General features: G+C 38.9%; 2 protein-coding genes across 10 annotated transcripts; both read right to left on the reverse strand.

Annotated features, from left to right (window-relative positions):
* Positions 1-4285: 4285 nt before the first annotated feature.
* Positions 4286-10642, reverse strand: LOC130166050 (uncharacterized). Of its 6 annotated transcripts, none has more exons than XM_056371335.1 (10): positions 10345-10642; positions 9183-9325; positions 8958-9019; positions 8745-8858; positions 8293-8391; positions 6516-8200; positions 6006-6043; positions 5647-5760; positions 5152-5250; positions 4286-4554 (listed from the first exon to the last, which is right to left on the reverse strand). In XM_056371335.1, exons 1-6 carry the CDS (start codon positions 10450-10452, stop codon positions 8076-8078), a joined length of 651 nt encoding a protein of 216 aa, XP_056227310.1. In that variant the 5' UTR covers positions 10453-10642; the 3' UTR covers positions 4286-4554; positions 5152-5250; positions 5647-5760; positions 6006-6043; positions 6516-8075. The 6 variants fall into 6 exon arrangements, with proteins under 6 accessions (XP_056227310.1, XP_056227313.1, XP_056227312.1 ...); XM_056371338.1 differs by lacking the exon at positions 5647-5760 and adding an exon at positions 6202-6374; XM_056371337.1 differs by lacking the exon at positions 6006-6043 and having other exon boundaries at positions 5647-5720.
* A 1679-nt stretch (positions 10643-12321) lies between these two features.
* On the reverse strand, positions 12322-23235 carry fip1l1b (FIP1 like 1b (S. cerevisiae)). 4 transcript variants are annotated; one of them, XM_056372356.1, is made up of 16 exons: positions 22959-23235; positions 22533-22587; positions 21667-21733; positions 21453-21565; positions 20819-20883; positions 20607-20714; positions 20247-20377; positions 19986-20104; positions 19497-19550; positions 16709-16808; positions 16432-16588; positions 16208-16289; positions 15467-15522; positions 14908-15097; positions 14275-14421; positions 12322-12944 (listed from the first exon to the last, which is right to left on the reverse strand). In XM_056372356.1, exons 1-16 carry the CDS (start codon positions 23035-23037, stop codon positions 12803-12805), a joined length of 1665 nt encoding a protein of 554 aa, XP_056228331.1. In that variant the 5' UTR covers positions 23038-23235; the 3' UTR covers positions 12322-12802. The 4 variants fall into 4 exon arrangements, with proteins under 4 accessions (XP_056228331.1, XP_056228330.1, XP_056228333.1 ...); XM_056372355.1 differs by having other exon boundaries at positions 12322-12947; XM_056372358.1 differs by lacking the exon at positions 19497-19550.
* Positions 23236-24401: the final 1166 nt, after the last annotated feature.

Genomic DNA, 24401 nt, shown 5'->3' on the forward strand with positions numbered 1-24401 from the left:
CTCCTCTGTAACACAGTGTCATTTTTAATTTGAATGCAAGGTCACTTTTCCTGCTTGTTGACAAAGTTTCTATACAAATTTGAGGTCACAGGATATGTAGAAGCAATACAAAGGCAACTGGATTTGCTACTTTTAGCCTTGAGGATGTTCATCAACTCTACTGATTAGTGGGCAGTTCCCACAAAGAAAGATTCTAATGTGTAACCTTTCCAGCTGAAGTATCAGTATCTGGGGCTCTCAAAATATTTCCAACCTAAAATCTTACATTTCAGTTTGGTTACAGATACACTAGATTCTCAGGTTCGTCATTTCATTAGGTTCAGTAAGGAGATTGGGGATAGCAGACAAGACCTCCAGCACACAACAACTCACTTAAGGAAAAGATGGAAAAAATATTTATAAAGGCTTTTGTTCAGTATAATTTTTTGTACACTTCCCTTTAACTCAAAAGTCAGTTTTTTCAACCATTTCCACTCAAACTTACCATTAAAATAAAAATCTAGTATATGCAACCAAGGAAATACATTAATGAAAAAAATAAAACTTCAGTGAAGATAATACTCAGTACTGGTAACAGGTGTAGGAAAAATAAAATTTACATCTGTATTTTATTACCAAATTGTTCAGTTATAGTTCATAGTCTTTGTCTATTTGATTTTTCAACTTTCCATCTTTCCTTTAAAGTTATGAAGTTTAAATCAGTTTTGCGTTTCTCTCCTTTCGAAAAAAAATCCTCGAAACATGGGCCATGAGTTTACTCAATAAAAAAAAAAAAATTCTGAGATCTCAGAAAAAAGTGCAAATAAAAAAAATGTATCCTCCTTAGTCAAGTTACCTTTACTTGATTCCTACCGCCCCTTGGACGACACAACGTCCACAGGTCTGTGTCCAGACAAGATGAAGGTGTCAACAAGCAGCAACAAGGATGCGGCAGCTCCGAGTTGTCCCACAATGAATCCTCCCTGCAGAAAAATTATCATAATGTCTTATTTTTCTTATTTCACTGTCCATAATAACATCATTAACACAGCTTCACTATAACATTTCTGAACGTAATACTCGCTTTTTCTCTGTTTCAAATTAATACACATCTGACTCCACAATTGTTTTATTTTTTGAGCAAAACACATTAGCTTTTACCGCAATGCATAATTCAAATACACACGTCACTGTGCTTCACTAGAGCAAGTTCAACAGCCAAACACATTTAATTCACGTAGGTTTTCGTCGCGATTATCCGACATCAAACACTCCACGTCACATAAAACATTATATCCTCAGTGGTTTTGGTTATGTTGTTTCTCAAAATACATTAACTCACAAATCCACTCTATAGCAATGAAGTGTTCATGCTAATTGACTAACTTTGAGTAGTTAACTCACCAGGATAATCCACTTAATTGAGAAGAAACGCCCAAAGGAGTTCGTCCGATGATAATTCCCCTCTCAGCCACATCACATTTGAGAAAACTTCTTTGCCGGGATTAACGACATCACTGCTCAATTACACGTCTCAAAAACTGGTTCAAAAATGTTAGAAATGTCTTATTTCATCCTCCCGTTTCATACTTTTCCGCACCACACGTCCTCAGGTAGCTGCTTTAGGGGGTGGGGGCTACAGGCTCCACCGCGTGCAGCAGCCTAGAAAGTCCCTGCCAATAGCCTGCTTGTGGCATGTTTAGGGGTCATCTGTAAATTGGGGCTACAGAAAATAACCTGGGTTACAATTGGAAGAACAAGGCATATGCATTTAGTTACATTTCAGTGTAGACCAAAGTGATTGAAAGTGACTGAATGACAAACCAAAACTGACATAGAGCCATGTTGCAAGCATGGCTAAAAACATTAACACGTGAACAGGCAAATCTAGTTGTTGTACGGTGGTAAAGTTATTTCAGATTGTCTTGAAATGTAAAAGTTTTAATCTGAAAGCCTTCATTATTAAGTGACGTTAATTGGTGTTTGGAAGATATGAGCATTTAGGCGACCAAATAACCTATAATTAGGTCATCTACCTAATAAAAGATGTGATCAAGTTGCATTAAGGGAAATGTAGGATTCATAGGAGGACTTAATTTATCAATGTATCATAATGTATCATAAATCATGGTTTCAAATGTTGCAAACATTGCTCATTTTCTAATCAAAGTTTCTCAACTTTTCTCATTTCCCCGTGCCAATGGAGGATTAACAGGATGGGGCTAAACACAAGGCAATTCCCTGTTATTTCCCACAGTCACACATAGATTAAAAATTTAGTCATATAAAATATATATATATATAGCCTATATATATATATATAAATATTTTATTCATTTATTTTTTTTATTTTTTTTAAAATCCCTGTTGTGTATTCAAACATTAAATTCAAATTCTGGGATCACAATAACTACCACATTAATGTCTCTTAGTATCTTAGCACTTATTGCAGTACATTTAAAATTCTTTAAATCCTACGTCTGGTCATTTCTATTGAGTTGTATCATATCATAGTCAAACACCTACATGAGTATGTGAAAATGAAAATAAATTGGATTACTGCATTTTCTTTTAAATGTTTACTCAAATAAGTCATAAGGTTGGACGTGGGGCGTTTTTCAGTGCAGCAAAACGCCAAGTAAGCCTCCAGTAATATTAAAGGTAATGTGCAACACAGTGTCATTAGGAGAAGGAGACAGACGGAGCACAGCTGGGCACAGAGAGGCAGGGAGTTTTTTATCAGTGTTTTTGTGAGCTTTACTCTAAGACTCTTGTGAAATTTACTCTTTATACATTTTATACAAGTACACAGGGGTTAAAGTGGACCGCAATGATCCAGAACGGCACAGACACCTTTGATTAATAAGTTAATAAATCTGAGTGTGTTAAATTACCGATTGGGTCAATGGAGTCTGGTTTTTAGGACGCAGAAGTCCGGTGACCAGAGGTCATCATTGGCTCATAGAAACGTCGAATATCTACTTAGAATCAGGGGTTAAAGTGGACCAGACTGTAAAGTAACTGTTAAGTGACATGTTCAGGGGTCATCTGTAAATTCAGTCTGATTCTTCTGCCTCTATCTGTGAGGCCTCAACCCAGACAGAAGAATCCCACCTGAGGAAAACGACTCTACAGATATCACAGTGAAACTACCAGAGATCTGGTGATTCTCCCACCTCTGGCTGTGAGGCCACAGCTGGGGAGGTATTTCTCACTATTCTGACAGTGAGACTGTTCACCCAGTGCCACGTTCTGGACGTCTGGACGAACAACGATTTAGTCACCTACACCGAACAACTGGTGAACCAAACACTGCAGGGACTTACTGTGAGTGAAGATTTCTGCCTGGGCGATGAGGACATCAAGCAGATCGGCAAGGCTGTGATCAAAGACCTGAGGAAGGAGTTTGGCAGTATAAGCAATCTGGAGAAAGTAATATCATTACACCAGCCAACTGTGGAGGCTGCTATCATTAAAAGTTTACAAACCCACATCATGCAGTAGTCTGCTCAGCCTACACACAAGGAGGGTAAATGGAGAAAAGTACCTCTGGCTCATCTTTCAACTTGCTCCATAGTGGCCATTTGTCTTGTAACCATGTGAAGGTGGCACGGTGGTACAGTGGTTAGCACTGTCACCTCAGTGCTGTTTATCTCGAGGTTATACTAGGACACAGAGGGGTTCACTGGTGGTGACCCTGGCCGTAGCAACAAGGCCAGACTCCAGACACCAGTATCTTCCTGTGTCAGCGTGGTTTAACTCATGGTGCTCCGGTTTCCTCCCACATTTAACAATAATTTAATAATAATTTGGACAATAAATTAAAGCTATAAAGGAAGATAGGGGGTGACCTGACATAATAATAATATTTTCTATTCTTCTAAATATTTTTCATGTTTAATATTGATCATACAGTACTTGTCTACACTTGTGTAAACAGTTACCTTCCACCACTGCCAATAGGCACTAATATCAATACACAGGACTAGTCTTTTGTTTATTTAGTTTCTGCAAGTCTTGCAAGTGTTTGCCCTGCCATGGAAAGTAATTTTACTTAATACAATTACCATTATGTGTTTTCATAGCGATGACAGAATCAAACTCAGGGCAGTACTGCACCTTATAGTCCTCCACAACCAGCAAGAAATGGTAAAACATGCACATGACTCCATGCCATACCTACGTATATGGGCTCAAATTAGGGTCCAAATAATTTTGAACTTGTAAATGAAATAATTCCAATGTTTGTAGTTGTATATCAAACTTTGCAAACCCTAAACCAAAGGAACAACAGTCATACTTCATATTCATTCAGTATCTTTTTTTATTGGAAGAACACACACAGACATGACATCTTCATCATGTAAGCATGTCGTGAAACTCTTGACAATCTTAATTTTTTTCTAAAATCAGATATGTCACTGCTGGAGTTCAGTTTGATGAGCTTCTCCAGTCCATCGTCACTGTTCATAATTTCGTCAAATAGATTGACACTTTCAGAGCCCATTTGATTCATGTCATCAGTAAGATCAATGGTCTCTATTTCTTGGGAGGGAAACTCGTCTGGGCAAAGGCCTGTGAAGTAGAGAATTAAGGATTGATTTCATTTATCCCAGGGCTTTTCATGAATGGACAACTTGATCCGAACAAAATAGAGGCAAGGACAAAGAATAAAATTCACGGCTTAGAGATTTAAGCGTTGATATTCGGCTTTGTCTGACACCAACCATTCACACACTTGAGTGTGACTGGCACTGGTGTCATATTAAATTAGGTTTAAAGAGGGGTGTTGTAAACTTTACCATTTAGATGATGTTTCTGTAAAATCAATATTATCTAATATAAATTTAACTTTAGTTGTAAATCCAACAAAAAGTTGTAGTTTGTTTTGAGAAAATACATTTTACCACTGGCTGCACTGTATTTTATTTGTTCCTAGTTAAACCATAATTAAGATATTGCTGCAACTGCTGCACAAATAAAGAAACAATATCCAAATTTTGTTTTGACAAGTAAAAGTTCAGGTACATTCCGTACTCAAATGCATGTTAAAAAACATCAATAATTAAACATTTCACAATCTAAAAAAGGTAAAGACATCACATCAGTGGATATACTGTAAGAAAAATATATTTAAACCCTTGCAGCCACATGACACGTGACAGTTCATACCTTTTTCTGGGTCCAGGATATCAGGTGATGGTAAGTTCAGACACTCTACCTGCTTCGTAAACTGTTGCAGCTCAGCATCAGACACCTTCCCTCTCCTGCCTGAGAGACACAACAAGTATAGGCAAAGGAGCTATACTGTTTAGGGTCATTCAAGTAAAGTCAGAGATTAAAACACAAGGGGGCAAGTTAAAGTTTTACTTCTAATCATCCCTCGGATGTCCCCTTACATTTCTTTATCAGCATGTAAACACCTTTATTAGAATCTAGGTAAAAGCACCACTGTGTCTAAGTACAGTGTTACAGAGCTGCTATGTCTATAATCTAGCCTATATAATCGTATTCTTGTTTTCCATTAAGAGTAAATTTGTGAATAGTCTGACTCACAGCTGGGAAATATGATGATATACAAGGTTATGTGATCAATGCCTGACAAATCAAGCAGAAAACAGACAAAAGTGACTACAGTTTGTCATTCTTTTACATCTCTAGTCTTACTTTGGAGCTCGACACTAACGTACACGCCAACCGCAGTGGGGAATTTTGAGAGGAGAACAAGGCAGTCGGTGCAGCTAGTATTCAGTAGGTTGACAGAGGCAGTGTAAGGTTGAACTGGGGATACACACATGCACGCGTGCACACACGCGCACACACACACACACACACACACACACACACACACACACACACACACACACACACACACATACACACACACACACACACACACACACACACACACACACACACACACACAAACAAACAAATAAATATATACACTGGACACAAAGTCCAAATTTGTTTGTGCAGGTACTCATTCAAAATGTTTGTACAGCAAGTTCCATTATACTACTCACCCATAGAGAGAGTGCTGTTTCTTAAGGTTAACTTAGTTCTGAGCGTGAAGCATTTGCCAAACCATTTCACACATAGAAATTAAAAAACAAAGAAACAAAAATAGTGAAATTGTTCATTGAAGAAACATCAAAACATTCAAAATGACCTAAATTATTGTGGTTTGGAGTGAAAAGTGAATTTAAAAAAACTTCATACAATCCTCGAATTTAAGCTTAAAATTAAAGTTTTTGAGCCTGCAAATGATCGATGCCATCACTCTCATTAGCAGCCGTCATTATGGCCCAGGCGCTTTCTACATCCGTCTTCGTCAGCAATCTGGATCCAGTCATATTTATACTTTCTGCTATGAACAACCATTTGCCCAGCAGCTGTAACAGACGGTGTCTCACTCAGTTGCGTAAAATGACAGATGGTCACATTAATAGATTGTGAATAGATTCAAAAATGAAAAGATGCAGAAAGTGAGAGCGTGAGAGGATGGTCACAAGTGAGATGAAAGAGTGTCTTACTTTGTCTCTTCCTTGGATTTCAAGAGGTCGGAGGAGACTTTCACAGTCTGTTACAGGAGCTGACTGTCCAACAGACAGAAGACTGAGCACAGCCACATCATGGTTCGTCACACAAAGATCCTGAACCTGTGTGTATTGCCCTGATCGCAGTTTGAAGCTGACTGTTTCTTCTTCAAGCTAAAACTGATGTATGAAGAACAGAGGCTCTGCCCACATGGAGTCCTCAACTGTTTACACTTGTGTTGAAATCTGGTTGAAAGGTGGTCAAATTCAACAGTGGAAGAACTACCCAGTCAATTTAGTCAAGTAAAAGTAGCAGCACCAGAGTATATAAATACTGCATAGTACATGCATTCAAAATGTCGCTTGAGTAAAAGTAGATAAGTATTACTATCAAAATATACTTAAAGTACCAAATGTAAAGTATCATCATGCAGAATAGCCCATTTTAGAATAATGTATATTATGTTATTGGATTATAATTACTATGGATTATAATTAGTATAGTACAGTATATATATACCTAACTTTAATAAGCAGTAACTGGAAAACTGGAAAAAGTATTTTTTAAAACAGCAGAATGAAATAGCTACATACTGTAAACAGATACCCTCTGTGTATTACATTTTGCATACTTAAAGCTGATATTCAACATTTTATATTATCAGTGGATCAAATGACAATAAGTATGTGCATTGCTAGTAGTGATGAACTCAGAGAATTATCGCTTCTTGCAGTTTCTCTTATATTTCAGTTTCTTCCAGCTACATTGTACTCTGGTGTACAATGGTGGGGGTGACATGTTTTTGTAGGCCAGCGCAGAAGTAAGCATCACCCTGGTTCCCTCGACAAAAAAGCCAATGGGACTTTTCAATTGGCTTTTGGATTATTGCAGAAAATAAGCTATGTGATAAGGAAAAGTTTATGACGCTTACATGTTCAGAGAGACAATCTTCATAAACACCACTTTTTATTTTTATTTTTGAAGCCTAAATTCAATTTACTCAAGTAAAAAGCTAATGTCAGGCTAAAAACAAACCAGACCATGGTCGCATGACGTCAACGTCACCACCATTAAGCCTCCAGCATGTCATTTGGTTAGCGTGCGCACCTCTTCTACAAAAGCCTTTCCTCTTAGGAAATTAGTTTGCAAGTGTGCAAGTACAAACACAAGAAGGCTGTAAAGGCAGTGAAGTGTGTTTGGCGTGATGAAATTTAGCGTTTAGAAGATGTCAGAGGAAAAGCATCCAGCCACTTCCCCTGGATGTAATGAATCTAGTGGAACAAGGTTTTTGTTGAACAGAAAAGCAGTGGTGGCAATTTTAAGCATATGACATCTTTTTATCCTCTGTCTCCACAATCACCAGCTATAAAGAGTTATAATGATGATAGCATCAGCACCATAAATTTTAAGGGTTATGGTAGAAATAAGAGAATAAGGTAGTTCCTACATTTACTTTTATTAAAATCTCTTAATTACTGACCTACAATATCTCAGAAAAAAATGTACCCTTAGTCCTTCAAAATGGCTTATGGCACAAATCAAAAACAAAGTCTAAATCAGTTCACAAACATATCAAATAGAGAATCCAGAAGTCTTGCAACTCGATGTCCCATCTTGGCCTCTAATAAGGAGCTGAAGGCACTCAGCCCCTCTGAGGGCAGGATGTTGTCTGGGCAGATTTCTGTGTACATACACATTGAAAATAAGTGTGTGTGTGAAATATTGGAGGTAGCCTCAGTATGCTGACATAGAAAAATTTGTTAAAAATCTCACCGTAGTTCGGTTCTATCATTATTGGCGACGGCATGTGGAGACATTCTGCTTGTTTCTTGAGCATCTCCAGAGCGTCAGGTGAGACGCTCTTTCTCCTGCCTGGAAATAAAGACTTCAGGGTTAGGAACTTTAGGTTAAACTAAATTAAAAAACACCGCAAACACGTAATTTAACAGAGCTACTTGTCAAGCTGAGTAACTGGAGACAGCCCACTGAGTAGAGGTCGTTCACTTCGTCTGTCAGGCTTACTTTTTTAACCACACGGTTAAACCATAGTTAAACCAGTTGTTTTTTTTGTGCCAAAAATCCATCTTAAGCTGTAAAATGCACATACACATACTGACTTCACAAAACAGCAGCTGCCTGATTTAATGTAATTTCATCAGAAAAATATACATTTTCTTTATCGTGCTCATTCATTGTCAGTTCAGTGTGTAGTGAGTATTTCTTACTAAAAAGCAGAAGACTGGTGAAAGTGTCTTTGCCAGAGACAACTTCTTCATGGACAACCAGACAGTCAGAGCAGTCAGTCTTCAGATATACTTCTTTGAGGTAAAAAGGTTGCTCTGTAAAAAAAAAAAAGAAAAAAAAGAAAAACATGCACACACAGACAGGGAATTCAGGTTTTAAGGATCTTTCTCACATGATGGCTCCTCTTCACTTACCAATTAACATTGTGCTGTTTTCAAAGGTCACATTGTATGTTAAGCTCGAACAGTCACCATATCTGTGAAGAAAAACACAAAGGCTGCATCAGACAATCATATCATCAGTCTTAGAGTCTTTCATAAGAATTAAGCAGTTATACATTATGTAAATTGTGTGTGTGTGTGTGTGTGTGTGTGTGTGTGTGTGTGTGTGTGTGGTGGTGGTGGTGGTGGGGGGGTTACATTCTCTGAGTCTGGACGAGATTGAGGATGTTGCTCTGGGTGGTTGCTGTGATGTCCAGCCAGGCACTGGTCAGCAGGTGGCCCAGGGAGCGGCTTCCTGGGAGGTCAGAGCTGCCCCCGATGTACAGCCACCTACCCAACATCTGGAGCACACAGACAGAGCACAGAATATTGGTGCTTCTCAACCTTCAGGCAGACTTGTTGTGGGGTCATGGAAGATTTCTGAGACATGTATTCCTTTGAGATACTTAATTAAATACATATAAAATATGACATCAATTGTACACACTGCTATTACTGCTACTGCACGTGCTTTTGAAAACAGATCACAAAATGATGCCATATAAAAGTTTGGTAAAGCTTTAATTTACACATCTGTGATTTGAGGTCCAGTCTGTAGAAGTTCCTAATAATTCAGCAGACTTTCTGAAGAGAACGGAGCAGTTTTCAGGAAAACAGGAAACAGAGACATTGCTGGTACACACCCAATGAAGTAATTACAATTAATTGCCTTGGTATAACACAGCATAAATCCTTTAGCCGATAGCAGGTCAGCTGAATAAAAAATGTGACATTGAAGAACAAAGTTTCTAATAATAATGTTATAATTAAGTAAAAATGTATGTGCGTTTTAATAGAGCTTGTATTTCAAGCAGATTCCTGTTTTCTTTATAATGTGCATCATATTTCATAGTTCCTCCCAGGAAATTTCCAAGGAATGTATCAGGAAATGACCTCTAAAGTAAGATGTCACCTGAAGTTATTTGCCAACTTTTCATTGCTGTGGCAAAGAAATTTGTGGAGCTTTACTTATTACTTAAGCTTTTAACACCAATACCCCTGAAATAGTTTCTACATATGTTTCAGTGATGTAAAGTTACAGGAGTCACATTTGAAAAGGTTTTCCCTGAAAAAAAAGAGGCTGTATACTTATGCAGTATGAAGATTAGTCGTTAAATTGTATGTGATTGAACTGGTTAATTTTTATTGCTGACAAACACTGTCTGTATTCCCTCTTGTCTGTCTTACATTCAGTTCAGTCATCAAGTTTAACGAGCTGTTCAGCCTTATACAAGAGAGAATGATGATCATGATGTGTTATGGCTGAGTTTAAATAAAATACAGGTTCTTAAGATGCAAATTAAAGCAGTTGATCACTTACGTCTTCATTGCTGATAGTTTTTGGTTTTACCAGACTGTCACAGCTGCTCACAGGAGCAGAGTGTCCCAGTGAGAGGAGACTCAGCAATGCAACAGCAACACACTTCATCCTCAAGATGGCTCTGTTCTCTTTTTTTTTTTCAAGCTTTCCTTCTGCAGCTCTTGTATGTGTGTCTCCCTGTTTGTCTCCCACACTCAGCTTTTATCTTGTCTTCAGGTGTATCTCTTCACTGTGTGCAAGTAAGTTTGTATCAGCAACCTTTCCCCCACATGCATCTCAGCAGCATATATTCACTTTTCTGTGAGCTGATGTAACCAAAGCAAACAGCTCAGGGGGGAAAGAGAGGCTGAGACTTTGACCTGTTTGAGGAATTTTGATCCAATCACATACAACAGGGAGCTTTGTAGAGGCTGAATATGGTATGTATGTTGATGCATTTCATCATTGAGACTCAAAAACACACCCAACCAGTACAAAAACGGTTTACTATGTTTGCCACCTTTCATGTTATCAAGTTTTTCATGTTGTCTTAACACCAACTTTCCTCTCTACACATTATGGGCACCATTTTATTCTCGTAGCCAGACGCAGTGGTGGTAAAAGTTTTCCAATCATTTAGGAGCAATACCACAAAGTAAAAATATACACTAATCAAAGTTCTCATATCAAAGTTTTATGTAAGTATAACCTGTATCTCTTTTCTTAAACGCCCCTTACTAACTATTCATAAGCAGTATAAACATTAAATAACTGGTTAATAATTAACGGTAGTTGTAAGCAGATGTAAGTCTATATTAATGCATTTGTCAACAACTGTCAAGTCAATTTTTATTTGTATAGCGCCAATTCACAATATAAGGCATAATCAAGCCACTTTTCAAATAGAGCAGGTCTAGACCTTCTCTTTATAATATTATTTACATTATATTTATTTTGATGCTAGACATTTAAGCAGCATGATGTGATGATATTTTAACTGCTCTATACGGGACACTGTTGGGTAGCTTAATCTGTAACAATAAATCACACTATACAAGCTGGGCACGTGATAGAATGGGTGTAAAAAGTTGAGACTAAATCCAATATTTTATTACTTCCATTTGATGAATCCAGGATTTTAGAAATACTGAGGCTTTAAGTCCAAATTCCAAAGGAAAACTGTTTTGCTGGCAGTATTTTTCAATCAAATATTAATTTGAAAGTCACTTGAGCTTTGTCCGGAGCTGCTGATAACCCCAGCCGTGCTGTGCCAGTGACAGTTTAAGAGGATGTTTAAATCACCCAAATGTTAAGAAACAAAACAGCTGAATGTATGTGCACACATGCATGAAAAAGAAATGTTGTGTGAGTTGGTAAAGACACTACACCTTACACATTCGCAGCCGCAGTTACTCATCAAAATCTTTTTTTTCTTCCTAAAGGCAAATTGAAAGAAAAATTATATTAATGCATTTCATAGTAGGACTTAATAAAAACCTTTCCCAGACATATTTTAAGACATAAAAATATTTTTCCGCAAAAAAGTTCAGTTACCGAGTTTAAAATATATATAAATAAATATAAATATAAAAATCCAGAATTGATGAAAATGTTAATATTTTTTGTTATAAAAGTTGAACTGCTGGAGGTGTGGCCTACTTCAATGAAAAGTCCTGTCTCTGTATGTTCATTGGACATTTCATGTTGCTTGTACGTACATGTGTTAAACTCAGATTTTAGAGTGAGCACAGAGAAACTTTCAGCAGTGCAAACTCCGCACATACATTACTCTGCACAGTGACACAGCGAAAGTCAAACATTCAAGAGAAGTAACAAATAAATGACAAATTTTCAAGAGGAGGAGGATTTAAAGATTTTTGTTATTACAATGTTTCAGACCCCACAGCTGATTTCAAAAATGCATTAAGGGTAGAAACCCTGAAACTGAAGAATTATTGTACTATTTATTCCAAAAAAAGGAAAAAAAAGCCACAAATAGCCATTTTATCAAAAGTGTTTTTTTTTAATTGAACTTAAACTGACAGCTCTCTACAGGTGTCTTCATACAGGACAAGAACAAAAGGACAACAAACAAACCAAATGACAGAAAAAGAGCAAATTCTGCTGATCGCCCTGACTATACAGTGAAATCTGTGAGTATGACCTCATTGTTACAGCAGTGCTCTGAGAGAAGGGCTGAGAGAGGAAGGAGGTGGATGAAGATTGATGCTCCGCCTGATGTCAGCTAGTGACCATCCCTCCATTCTCCATCTGAAGTGATGATGAGGATGAATGGCAGCAGGATGGATGGAGACTGATGGAGAGGGGAGTGACAGGACACATCAATCACTCTGCGACTTTCTGGTTTTGTTGGTTTGCGCCCATCTTCTCTCTTTCTTTCTTTCTTCTTGGTGGGAGACACGAAAGACAGACAGGAATGGAGACAGATGGAGAGAGGAAGGACAGGAGATGGCAATCACTACTCCATGGCCTCCTGGTTCTCTTGGTCTGCGCTGATCTCCTCGCTGGCCTCTTTGCCCTCCTTGCTCCTCTTGCTCTTCTTGTGTTTGTGCCTCCGGTGACTATCGCCCTCCTCGCTGTCGTGCCTCCTCCTGCTGCTGCTGCTAATGGAAGGAGAAAGTTAGGAGTGAGAAAAGGGCAGAGGAGGCAAGGAGAGAGGAGATCCAAGAGGTAAAAGGGAAGAGATCAGAGGGAGAGTAAACAGCAGGGAGGGAAGTCAATAAGGGAGAGGGAGATTAAAGGTAAGGGGGGAGACACAAGAAGGTCAATGGGTGGAAAAAATAAGAGGTGAAGTGAAATGGAGAAGGGGCAAAAGGGAGAGAATGACAGGGAGACAGCACGGTGCCAATAACAACAAGAACAAATGTGTGGTGGGAGACAAAGGTTGAGACAAGGTGGAAAAGAGACAAAGAGGAAAAATAGAAAAAATTTTGGTGTACTGTAAAGAAATACAGCATTTGTTAATTGACCTATAGTTGCTGTTGCTAACAACCTTTCTGCTCTCATGTGGCACATTTACAGTTTATAGTGAAAACAACGGCAGATTTACCATAGAAAAATAATTTTTGTTTTGCTCCATTAAGGCAATAATCCGATGTACAGCAGTACTAAGTAAAATATTACAATGACACTCACTTGAGTTGTGAAATTGGACTGTAAATGTACATGTTTGGTGTAGACAGAAGCAGCTTCTCATTTCAGGCGGCAGAAACAAAGGTCACCGACGAGAAATGAGAAGCTGCTTTTGCATGTGTTGCTGGCATAGTTTCCACACAAAGGGGAAGTACTTCACAGTAGATGTCCTAGTTGTGAATGTGGCCTTTATTTTTAAGCAAACTGGAACCCCCAAAACTAATGTAGCAAGGTAATCATGCGCTCCTTGGTTTTGGAAGTAACACTAAGTTACTACGGTAACGCTAGATTACTACAGCAGGTAGACACAAGTTTGCAGCTTGTGTTAGAGCAGATGAACAAAGTCATTTTAACCTCCTAGGACCTGGCGTCCACATATGTGGACCTCACATTTTGGGTTCTCTAGACCACAATACTAACTTTTTCTCAACAAGGGCCTGGTGACCACATATGAGGATATTATACTGCCACTCAGTAATCGAAATTTAAAACTAATGTCCTCATATGTGGACATCATTTTTCTCAGGTCCCAATCAGCCTAAATAGCAAAGAAAAATTTAAAACTGCACGCCATGCAAGAGTTCGGGTCTTAGAAGGTTAAACACAGCTAAATCCGTTCCTTACACCTTTGCTGTTGTGGTTTTGGTTTTAAAAACTCTTGTGGAGTGTCAAATTCAAATCCCGACAAGCTTGCTGTGCCTATTTAGAGTTGCTAAGCTACAACTAGACAATTGCTTTTAACAGTTTAGCAAATGATCAGTTGTTCTAGGGAGAGAAATTGTGTGTGCGTTCACATACCTGCGAGAGGACTTGTGGCGTCCCTCCTCTTTCTCTCGGTGCCGCCTCTCTCTGTGTCTTTCCTCTTTCTCTCGGCTCGACCGGTCACGATGGCGCTCACCGTAACCACGCTCCTGGTACTCACGGTAACGATACCGCTCCTCGTCGCTATGTCATTTGGAAAGAAAAAGAGATTTCATTTTATTATGTGATTAATTACGTGATTAAATATTAAAAATATTTTATCAGTTGGAAAATTTACCTCACACAGTCTGTGTGTTTGGGTGCACAGACACAAACCGTGTGCCAGGCACAAATTCCCCATTTGACAGAAATTTGCCAACGAGACATTAGCATTTTCCTTAAATTAAAATCTGCATACATCAGTGTGAAATTTGTCGGAATCATAGTTAGGTAACATGACACCAGGGATATCTATGGGACTAAAAACCCAGTTGGCAGGCTGTCCTGACTGAATGTTTCTACTGCTAGTTACACTCAATTTTATATTGATGCTACAAAAAAACTGTATTTAATGTGAATCTGTCACGTCATGGCTGATACTTAGAGGATTAGCATTGTACTTATCTGGTGCAAAGCAAAACATTTCGCATCACCCTGTTCATCACGTCTTTGAGCGTGTATTTGTCTCACCTGGTGTAGCTCATAGCTGAAGGACTGTGCTCCCTTTCCCTCTCCCGCTCATGTGTCCTCTCCCTTGGCCTTTCTCTGTCCTTGTCTCTCTTGTCATCTCGACGTGAATAGTAATCCCAGGGTTTAGAGTTGTCCATCATTGGGGGCCATGGAGGAGGCACACCTCCAGCCATGGGTGGAGGGTAAGCACCTGAAGAGGCAAAGAGGCAATTTGCGTTGAAATGCTTTCTGAGATTATTTTATATCCACCGAGCAAATAGAAATATCTGTCAAATGATGACATACATATGGATATTTATACTTTTGAGCAAAAACACTAAACCCAATTATGTGAATAACAAGAAATACAGACTTTAGATCTTCTTTGATCTGTCAAAAAAACAGGCCTTATCTCTGCATGTTTGTGCTATCCTGAACACATTAGGTTATTGTTTTCCAAACATATCACAACAGATCACTTATGTTGCATCTCATGTCTTGTTAATGGACTGAAATGAAGTTGTGGTATTTGTTGTGTTGCTAGGGTTAGAAAATCAGATTATGTTGTCAAGCTTTCTACCTTGAGGGAACGGATATGGAGGGACAGAGCGTCCATCATAACCTCCAGGGTGGCCACTGTGGAAACAGACGAAAGGCAAAACGTTATAGATAGTGCGTGTGTTGTGTGTATGTGCGTGCGTGCGTGCGTTTCTGTCTAGGCATAAAGTCTAGGGTTGTAAGGATCTATATGCTTAGCAATTTTATAAAGAAGGTAAACATATGACTTTAAACTCTTGCATTGGTCAGATTTTTAATCTGGGAAAAACCTTGTACAACACAGTATTAACCCATTTATACCGGGTGCTGCGTAGCGCAGTATTGTTGATTCCTCGTCATTTCCATGATATATTTATACATGGAAATGACGAGGAATCAACAATGATGCGCTACGCAGCAGCCGGCAGGAGACTCAATGCTGCACTACGCAGCAACCGGCGGGAGGGGCGCTACGCTGCATCCGGTATAAATGGGTTAAGGAAGAAAAACTTTTCCAATAACTTTTGTTTTCTTTTTCATATATGTAGTGAGTCTGGAAGTCACCCTTAAGAAATGTATTTCTCAATGAATGACACAGACCCCTAACTTAACTCTCTGGTATACAACCTTAAAAGTCATTAAATTTAGATATACATTTGGTTGTACAAACTCCAGTCCAAGTTAGAAATACTGTTTTATAATCACCTTAACTCATGTACTTATGTTGAATTTTATAACATATCTGTAGTTTCAGCTCAGGCTTTCTTGTGTGCATGTGTGTTACCTGTCCATAGTGGGTATAATAGCAGGAGGGGGCCCACTAGGAGGAGGAGGAAAACCAGGAGGAGGGACAGTAATGGGCAACCCTATGAGAGAGAAAGAGAAAAAGGAGATACAGAAAGAGTTACCAGTTTTCAACACCAATAAAACTCAATTATGCATATACAGAGCAAAACAGGATGGTTGCTTAAAACTGAATACACAAAGAGACGACGATGATGAACTTACTGGGTGGGGGGATGAGTGGGGGTGCAGTGCTGACGTTTGGTGGTGGAGGGAGAAATGGAGGTGGGGGTATGTTGGGAGGAAGTGGTCCAGGGGGGAAGAAGGTGGGTATCTTAGCTGGGGTGGGTTCCGCGTCTGACGTGGAGTGTTCAGAGATCACCTGCACAACAACGGAGAGGAGAGGTCGAGATGAGAACACACCCTCAAAGCAGTTTCTTAAAACTGTTACTGTAGTTTAGTAGGAGATGGCACAAATATTTCATAAGGGCAAAACATATACCTGGATATTGTTCCCATCTAGGTTGTGTCTGCGTCGCCCTTCAACTCTGCTGATGGTGGCCGTCTGTCCACCAATCACATCTATGGTACCACTCGTCTTCCTGGTAAAAGAAATTAACATCAAGTTACAAGAGTCCAAAACAAATGACACATTCACATACACACTGTCTATCTCCACACATACTATGAGCAAATATGATCATTAATAAAATTACATAAACTACATATCCAACATGATAAAAACTATGGCAATAACAATACTGTTTTTTTCAGGCCAATACTTAAAGTTAAAAAGGAATATATTGGCTGATATATCATACTTTTTTCTTTCTTTTTTTTTTTTTTAAACAAAACATACATAACATAAACAATGTATTTTGACCAATATACATACCTAGCAGGGCATTTTACAATGTACAAATCAACTCGTCAGTGCTGCCTGGTGGACAAACTACTAATGGTAATGGTGACTCTCTTTCTAAATGATCTCAAACCTTGTTTATCTGCATCAAGCTGATATCTGCCAGTTAGGGTTTTTCCATTGTGCGTGGTGTAGTCATGCTGTAAACGGCCACTAGCAGTTGAGCCGCGCTGGTGCAGTTTGAGTGTTTTCCACTGCACCATACAGCAAGGTAAAGTCTGTCTCAATGCTAATAAAGCTCCGCTAACATGGTGATTAACACATTGCATTATCTATAACTTCTTCACAACTAGAATTACTGCCTCACTGTTATATGCCTCCATCAACCAGTCAAGTTGCAGTTGTGTCTGTCAGGTGTTTGCTACACAGATTATGAAGCACCTTCAGGCAAATTTTTGATTTGTGATGTAGGGATGTAGAAATAAAATTGATTTGCCTCGATAAGCTTTGTTATTCTTGTTCTGCTGTATGTCTACAGCATTCATTGAGAGAAACAAAAAACAGAGTCAAATACCTTGTATGTGTTCACATGCTTGGCCAATAAAGATGATTCTGATAGAACAAAGTTGTAGCCATGACAGTAGACAGTGCTTGAAATATGGATATTGCTGCAAAGAAGCTTCAAATTCTAAAACATGGATGCTTCACACACATCTTCAACCCAGCAGACAGAAGATCTACACAGTCACCACAGATTTAAGCTGGGCACCCGAGATCTGTGTCACCTTGTGTCAGTATCTGAACAAATGTGAAACATGGTCATGAACTCCCTTTCTGTTCCCGAGTTATGGCTTTGAATAATGGCCAGAAAAGTGTTTTTGCAGAAAGTTATGATGTCACAGTGATGTTGATCTTTGACTTTTTGGACATAAAATATTATCGCTTCATCATTTTATCCTGTGTGTTAAAATGTTTCATAATTACAGTATGCATTCTTGAGTTATGGCCAAAAATGTGATATGTGAAGTCACAGTGACCTTGACCTTTGCCCTCCAAAATCTAATCAGTTCATCCTTGCATCCCTCAAGGTGTTACTGAGATATCCCATTCACGAGAATGGGACAGACAGATGGACAACCTAAAAATGGCTGCCGTCAGTGCGGAGGCATAATTAAAGTTTCCCCACCAGTCGGATAAAAGCTTTTAAGGTGAAGCTGAGACAGCAGGAAAGGTTCGGTTTGTATCAGCGGTAACTTAAGACAGTTGCGATACCACTGATGGTGATTAGTAAGCAGTAAAATAAGGCTGACATATGTAAGAACAAAACAGGAACACAGGAGTGAACCTAAACTGTGACAAGTGGAAGCTGCAAAAATACTCAGATCTTAACACAGAGATTTTTAAAAACAGCTTTCTCTCTAGACTTCAGCACAGACACACGAGTTTAGCCGGTAAAGACACTACTAAGGGGATTTGACCATCATGGGTTGGCCGTGGTCGGCCCTGCAGCCAAGCAGGACCACAGCAGCATGGTTTGGCTATTCCCTGCTTTGGGGTGGGGCTGTAGTGGAAACACATCATTTTGGCTAAGCTCGGCACAGCTTGGCTAAAGTGGACCAACCTGGGCTAATGGAAAAACCCTAAATATATCGGCCTGGCCAATTTATCGGTCTAACACTAATAACAAAAACATTTTTAGTTATTTTCTAGGACCGGTCAGGAATCAAAAGTGGCATAATCAATTGACTCTCTGAAGAGGACAATTAAATACCCCATAAGATGATGACTTAATAACAATGAATCTTTTAGGATATCATGTTGTACCATTTTGTGTTTCTAAAAATAACAGTCAATAAAACCATCAACTTTGAACTTTTCAAACATTTTGACTTTCACCACGTCTTCTCCTCTAAATGATCTCCCACTGTTATATAAAATTGTGTTATGGCTCACCTCAACATACCAACTAAAAATACATCTTATTAAGGAGGAATGGGTGTTTCAGGGGCTTTAAAGGGTTTTATCATTTACAAAAAAAAAAAGTTGAGATTATAACTTTGACATAGAAAAATCTGCGATGATGAATAAATGATTTGTCCAATCACTTCAAAATTATAGTTAAGTTTGAGGTAATTCTCACATTTATCAACGGGCCACCAAAATTGCAAATGTGTCAGAGTTGCATTTAACTGACATGATGACATTCTACAAACTTTCTACAACATGACACATGCACATCAACCAGCCCAAAAGGAAGACACACGGGTGAGAAAGAAAGCATCTATGGGGCCTTGGAAGTAGCACCGGGAGTTTTTCTGTGGTCACATTTCATGGTCAAGAAAAACGCCAGGCCCCCTGTGTTTTTAACATCTACACATTTCCCATCAGGCCCATTTAACCTTGTCGGGACAAGGCCATGCCCACTTACGTATAATAGGACATGTCCTGAGCAGGCGGGCCAGTCCACTGAGGGGGAGAGATCCTACCATTTTGAAACAAAGGACAGGGGTAAAGGAGATGAGAGTAACATTGGCCCTAACACACAAACACACACATACAGCCCATGGGATGGTGACCTATTTTAACCACAGGGACACTGGTAAACCTGGAGGTGGCCAGGTGTGTTTTAGTGAATGTCTAAGTATGTTGCATTTGAAAAAGTAAACACAAGAAATGTTTTTGCTGTGCAGTTTCCTCTAAAATAATCAACTTTTGCTGCCACACAGACCAGCCATGACTAAAATGTATCCTTTCTTCTTGAGATGGCCAGTTAACTGTATGTAGTGCTATTCCTCATCCAGCCCTCCACTGCCAAGACACATTGTTGGTATATCTACTGTGCACTTCTATTGGAAACTGAATGTGTGTTTTATTCCAAGATATCTTAATAAAGTGAAGATAAAAGCAGAAGTGTTACCTGGTGACCTGACTGACGGCAGACTTGTACAGGCTGACAGGAGATGTGAAGTCTGGCTTCGAGGTGTGAACAGGTAAACTGGATATGTCTTTCTCATTGCCTGTCCTGCCTTGCTGAACCTAAGAAAGAGCCAAAAATAAACATATGATGCGTCATCATAGTAGAGATAGTTAGTGTTGATTTTAAGTAGATATAGCGAGAGGCTTATGAAGAAAATGGCTGGTGAAATGTAGAGGGAATGTGAGCTGTAAAGTCCCTCACAGTGATCTTGCTCGTCACCGAGCCGACTGTAGAGACCTCCAGACCCATACGCAGCCTCTTCTGTTTTTCACAGTAAGCCTTCCACGTGTCTTCATTGAAGCCATAATTGAAGTAGTCTGACAGATCCGCTCCTGCACACATAAAAACATACACTCGTGAAATACTGTGCATGCTAGACATGATTTGTCTTTATCAGTGTCGCCAAACATCCTGCAAATACAAATAAGTGATGTGCCTGAAGGAACAGTGAAAACTTTTTTTTGTTATCATTTTGAAACTTTTAGCCACACAGACACACACAGACACACACAGACACACAGACTGACACAGACACACACATACACAAATACAAACACAAACCTGGCTTCCTCCAGGGTTTCTCTTCAAAGGACTCCATGTCCACCTCCAGCACTGGAACCCCATTAATGTTTCCAGGAGCATCAAGATCCACTCCCTTCAGCTTCGTGGCTACTCAAAACAATAATGCAAATTAGTACAAAGAAGAAAAAGCAATTGTGTTGGTCAAACTACAAACTAGTCAGAGCAACAGTTTTAAGAACAGAGAGCGACACCTTGTCCATAAGGTCTGGAGCCTGTTGTCTTTATGTTGAGATTTACAGGAGGAGCTCCATAAGTTCTATAGGAGGGGGAAAAAAACACAGTGTCCTTGTCAATGACATTACAAGGTCCACTCTGAATGAAAGTTACCATATACACCGTACATACTAAAGAAAACACTTTAATCTGCTAATGCCAGTTTGTGTTCAGAAGACATTTGGTTAGAAAAGTAAGTATCTAAGTATCATGTCAATGCACCAAAATAATCGTATACAGTCTAAACAGAGGTCAAGTTTACATTGATGTTTTACTGAAGTTACATGGTAGGATATGGTGTGTTAACAATGCTCTGAAATGATATATGAAAACTATCTGAAAACCATAGTTTGTAAATATAACTATGCAAATGTAAGATTGTTGTATTTGGACATCAAAACCTCTAGTTGAACTCTGAAGAGACAGACTGACTCTGAAAGCTTAATGTTTTTTTAAAGCATCAGGTAGGAAAACACATTTTACATGAAAACATGAACATTTTAAGTTAGGCTTCTTTACTGCTACAAGTCACAAGTTGCAAACTTCATATTCCATCTCACTTCTAACTTATTCTAACTAGCCAGCTAGTGCTAAACTTTAACTGAAACCTACGTGTATTGTGGCGCTCCAGTTTTGATGTCTCCAATGGTCACTCGGACATCATCGTCGTCATCATCACTGTCACTGTCACTGTCCACATCTTCACCTGCTCCTTCACCTGTGGCCTGACATCCCAAAACTGGCAGGTGAGTATGAGTGCACTTGCAAAAAAATTAACAACAACAAAAAAAAGCATAAACTGACTGTGTGCATGTAAGCTACCTACCTCAGAGGACACTCCATTTCCTGTAGCATGTGCAGCAGCATCTTCTGTAGAAGCATCAGCAGGTGCACTGTGGATACAAAGAAGCATTAGATATAAAGTTCCTTCAAGCTACAGACAGCACACATCCTCAAACAGTGCAAATGAAAGAATCATAAGAAGCACAAGATTAACTGCTATATATTAGGTGATCCAGCGACAATTTTCTTTGCACCAGTGCTTGAGAAGCTTATAAGCACAGGGTATAAAATGTGTTTCATACCAGTATCTGCATGTTAGGTTGTAGTCCCTATATTTGTTATAACTCTCTCTAATTTCTCAGATTTAAAGACATAATTGTGATGGAAATGTACCACAGAATTAAAAGCTACAGCTTGACATTATTTTTTCTGGTACTCTTACAGGGTTGCTTACACCTGCTTTTATTTATATGACCTTTATTTTCTGTGGTTAGTTTAGAAATACAATAAAAACTTATATTTGTTTTACTTTTAACTAAATCAGTCAACTGTCAGTCTATCTTTGCACTTTTCAAGAAGCGTGCTTTTCAGTTAGATAAACAGATTGAGTACTTTATCAATGCCAAAGGGAAACTGCAGCTTTACAGCAGCTACTTCACATAATTCACAAAAACATGAGGTATCATGTAATACACTGTAATGTTATGTGCATTCGTATACTTTTCTGTAGATCTCAAGCATTTATTGTTGCATATGTTTAACTTTTTTTTTAATTTTTACTTTAACTTCATCCTGTTCACCCACCTCGCTCTCTGCTGTGAACAGGTGTCTTTTTGAAGTCTTCACTGGTATGAAAATGTCTCATACAAATTTAGGGTGTATATATGGGTGTGTATGGATGTTACTTACCTGACTGCAGCATTCAGTTTAGCTTCTTCATCCTCGTCTTTGCTCTCAGATTCATCTGAAACAAAACAAAACAATTTTTTTATTTCATCCCTACCTAGAGGCCATTCGCTGTTAATGTTTAACCAAAGCTCAAAATCCAACAGTGAGCGAAAGAGAGAACATTCCCCACATTTCTACCCCGCAAGATAACTTGTAATATGACAGACATAGCTTTACATATTTTTGCACCAATTCATAAAGCTGCAAAAGGCGCTGCTAGCTGTTAGCTTAGCTTCCAGACTCTCCAATCCTCTCATACTAGCAGACAGTGTTGTAAGTTAGCAGTTCATTAGGACAGCAGGTCACCAACTGACTCACGTCTGTGTCGGTCAGGAGAAGTTTTAATTTTTAAGCTGCTGCTGCTGTTGTTTTGTTTTGTTTTTTTACCTCCATACAGCCATTCCTCCTCCTCATCTCCAGCGCTCGCATCAGTGGTGGTTGTTTTGTCCGCTTCCTCCGCAGACATGTTCAGTTGACACGGAGCCGTGAACCCACTGCGGCTTCGACAAGAACGATGTTCAACAAAGCTCCTAGATGTAAATATACAGGTACAACTTCTCCCTTCAGCGGAGAAATGCAGTTATGAACAAGAATTTATGACTTCATATGTTCATCTCAAGCCTCTGTGTTTAGCGTTGGCCCGGAAGAGATTGTTGGCGTCCCGCTAAGGTCAAAGTCTTGATGCGGCGGACACAGCAGCGCCCCCTGGAGGACAAGAAGAAACACCACTCTACGTTCAAGTGGCGCTAAATTATGATTGTTGCTTATTTATCTTTTTTTTTTATAATCGTGGGCATGTTATGTAGTGTGGCAAAATACATGATAGACAAATTGATGGCCCCAGATGCAGGTACTCGGCAACAAGGATAGGGAATGGTGGAAGGAGTTCAAGCAATGGGCTGGGCTGCTCGATATACAATAGTATGAACACGGTAGTGTCCACATATTTTTGGCCATAAAGTGTAGAACTATCCAGTAATGCTAAATTATTAAATATAACACAGCGAGTTACTGAAGTGCAAAGTTACAGTACTTAACACTCACTGGATTTACAAGGAAATAAACAGTCTCTCTTGTACCTGAACTGCTCCAGTGGTACAAACTGTGATTGTCTACATACTATACGTTTGTAATGGTGGGGTTATTAGGTATATTTACTCGAGCAGATCTACTGTGCTAAAGTAGGCTACAACTTTGAAGTACATGTATATTTACCTCAGTATTTCCATTTTTTATTACATATTATTATTACTTCTACTCCTGTACATTTTGGAGGCAAATATTGTGCTTTTCACATCCCTGCATTTATCTGACCGGATCTGATTTGTCTATTTGTTTGTCTATTTGTAATGTAAAATATAACCACCTTATAAATTGTGCTGTTTTAGTATAGATTAAGCTACCAAGCAGTATATAAAGTTGTTACAATCAGCATGCTCGCCAGCTGCAACATTAATGCGTCCATACTGTAGTTATAATACAGTTATATAAAGCACTTAAACAGAGAACATTACATACACTAATGAAATAACACAAAGTGAAACAAGAGTAAATAAGATAGTAGCCTACTTAATAAAAATCCATAATAAAATCCAATCCAAACGAACACTAATGTATGTGTTTAGCTGTATCTTAAAAGAAAATAGAAGTAGCGGGGTTGATTGTGACCAGTAGATAGTATAGGTGCCATGACGGTAAATGCATCTTTCCTTGGTTTCTAACCTTGACTTAGAAGCTATGAAGAGAGTTTTTTCTTTTGACCTCAGTGTGCACTCTTGCATGTATCAGCTTATGGTCTTGGAGCTTGAAGTCAATCCATTTAATACCTAC

This window comes from Seriola aureovittata, chromosome 3 (genome assembly GCF_021018895.1).
Source record: "Seriola aureovittata isolate HTS-2021-v1 ecotype China chromosome 3, ASM2101889v1, whole genome shotgun sequence".
NCBI lineage: Eukaryota > Metazoa > Chordata > Actinopteri > Carangiformes > Carangidae > Seriola > Seriola aureovittata.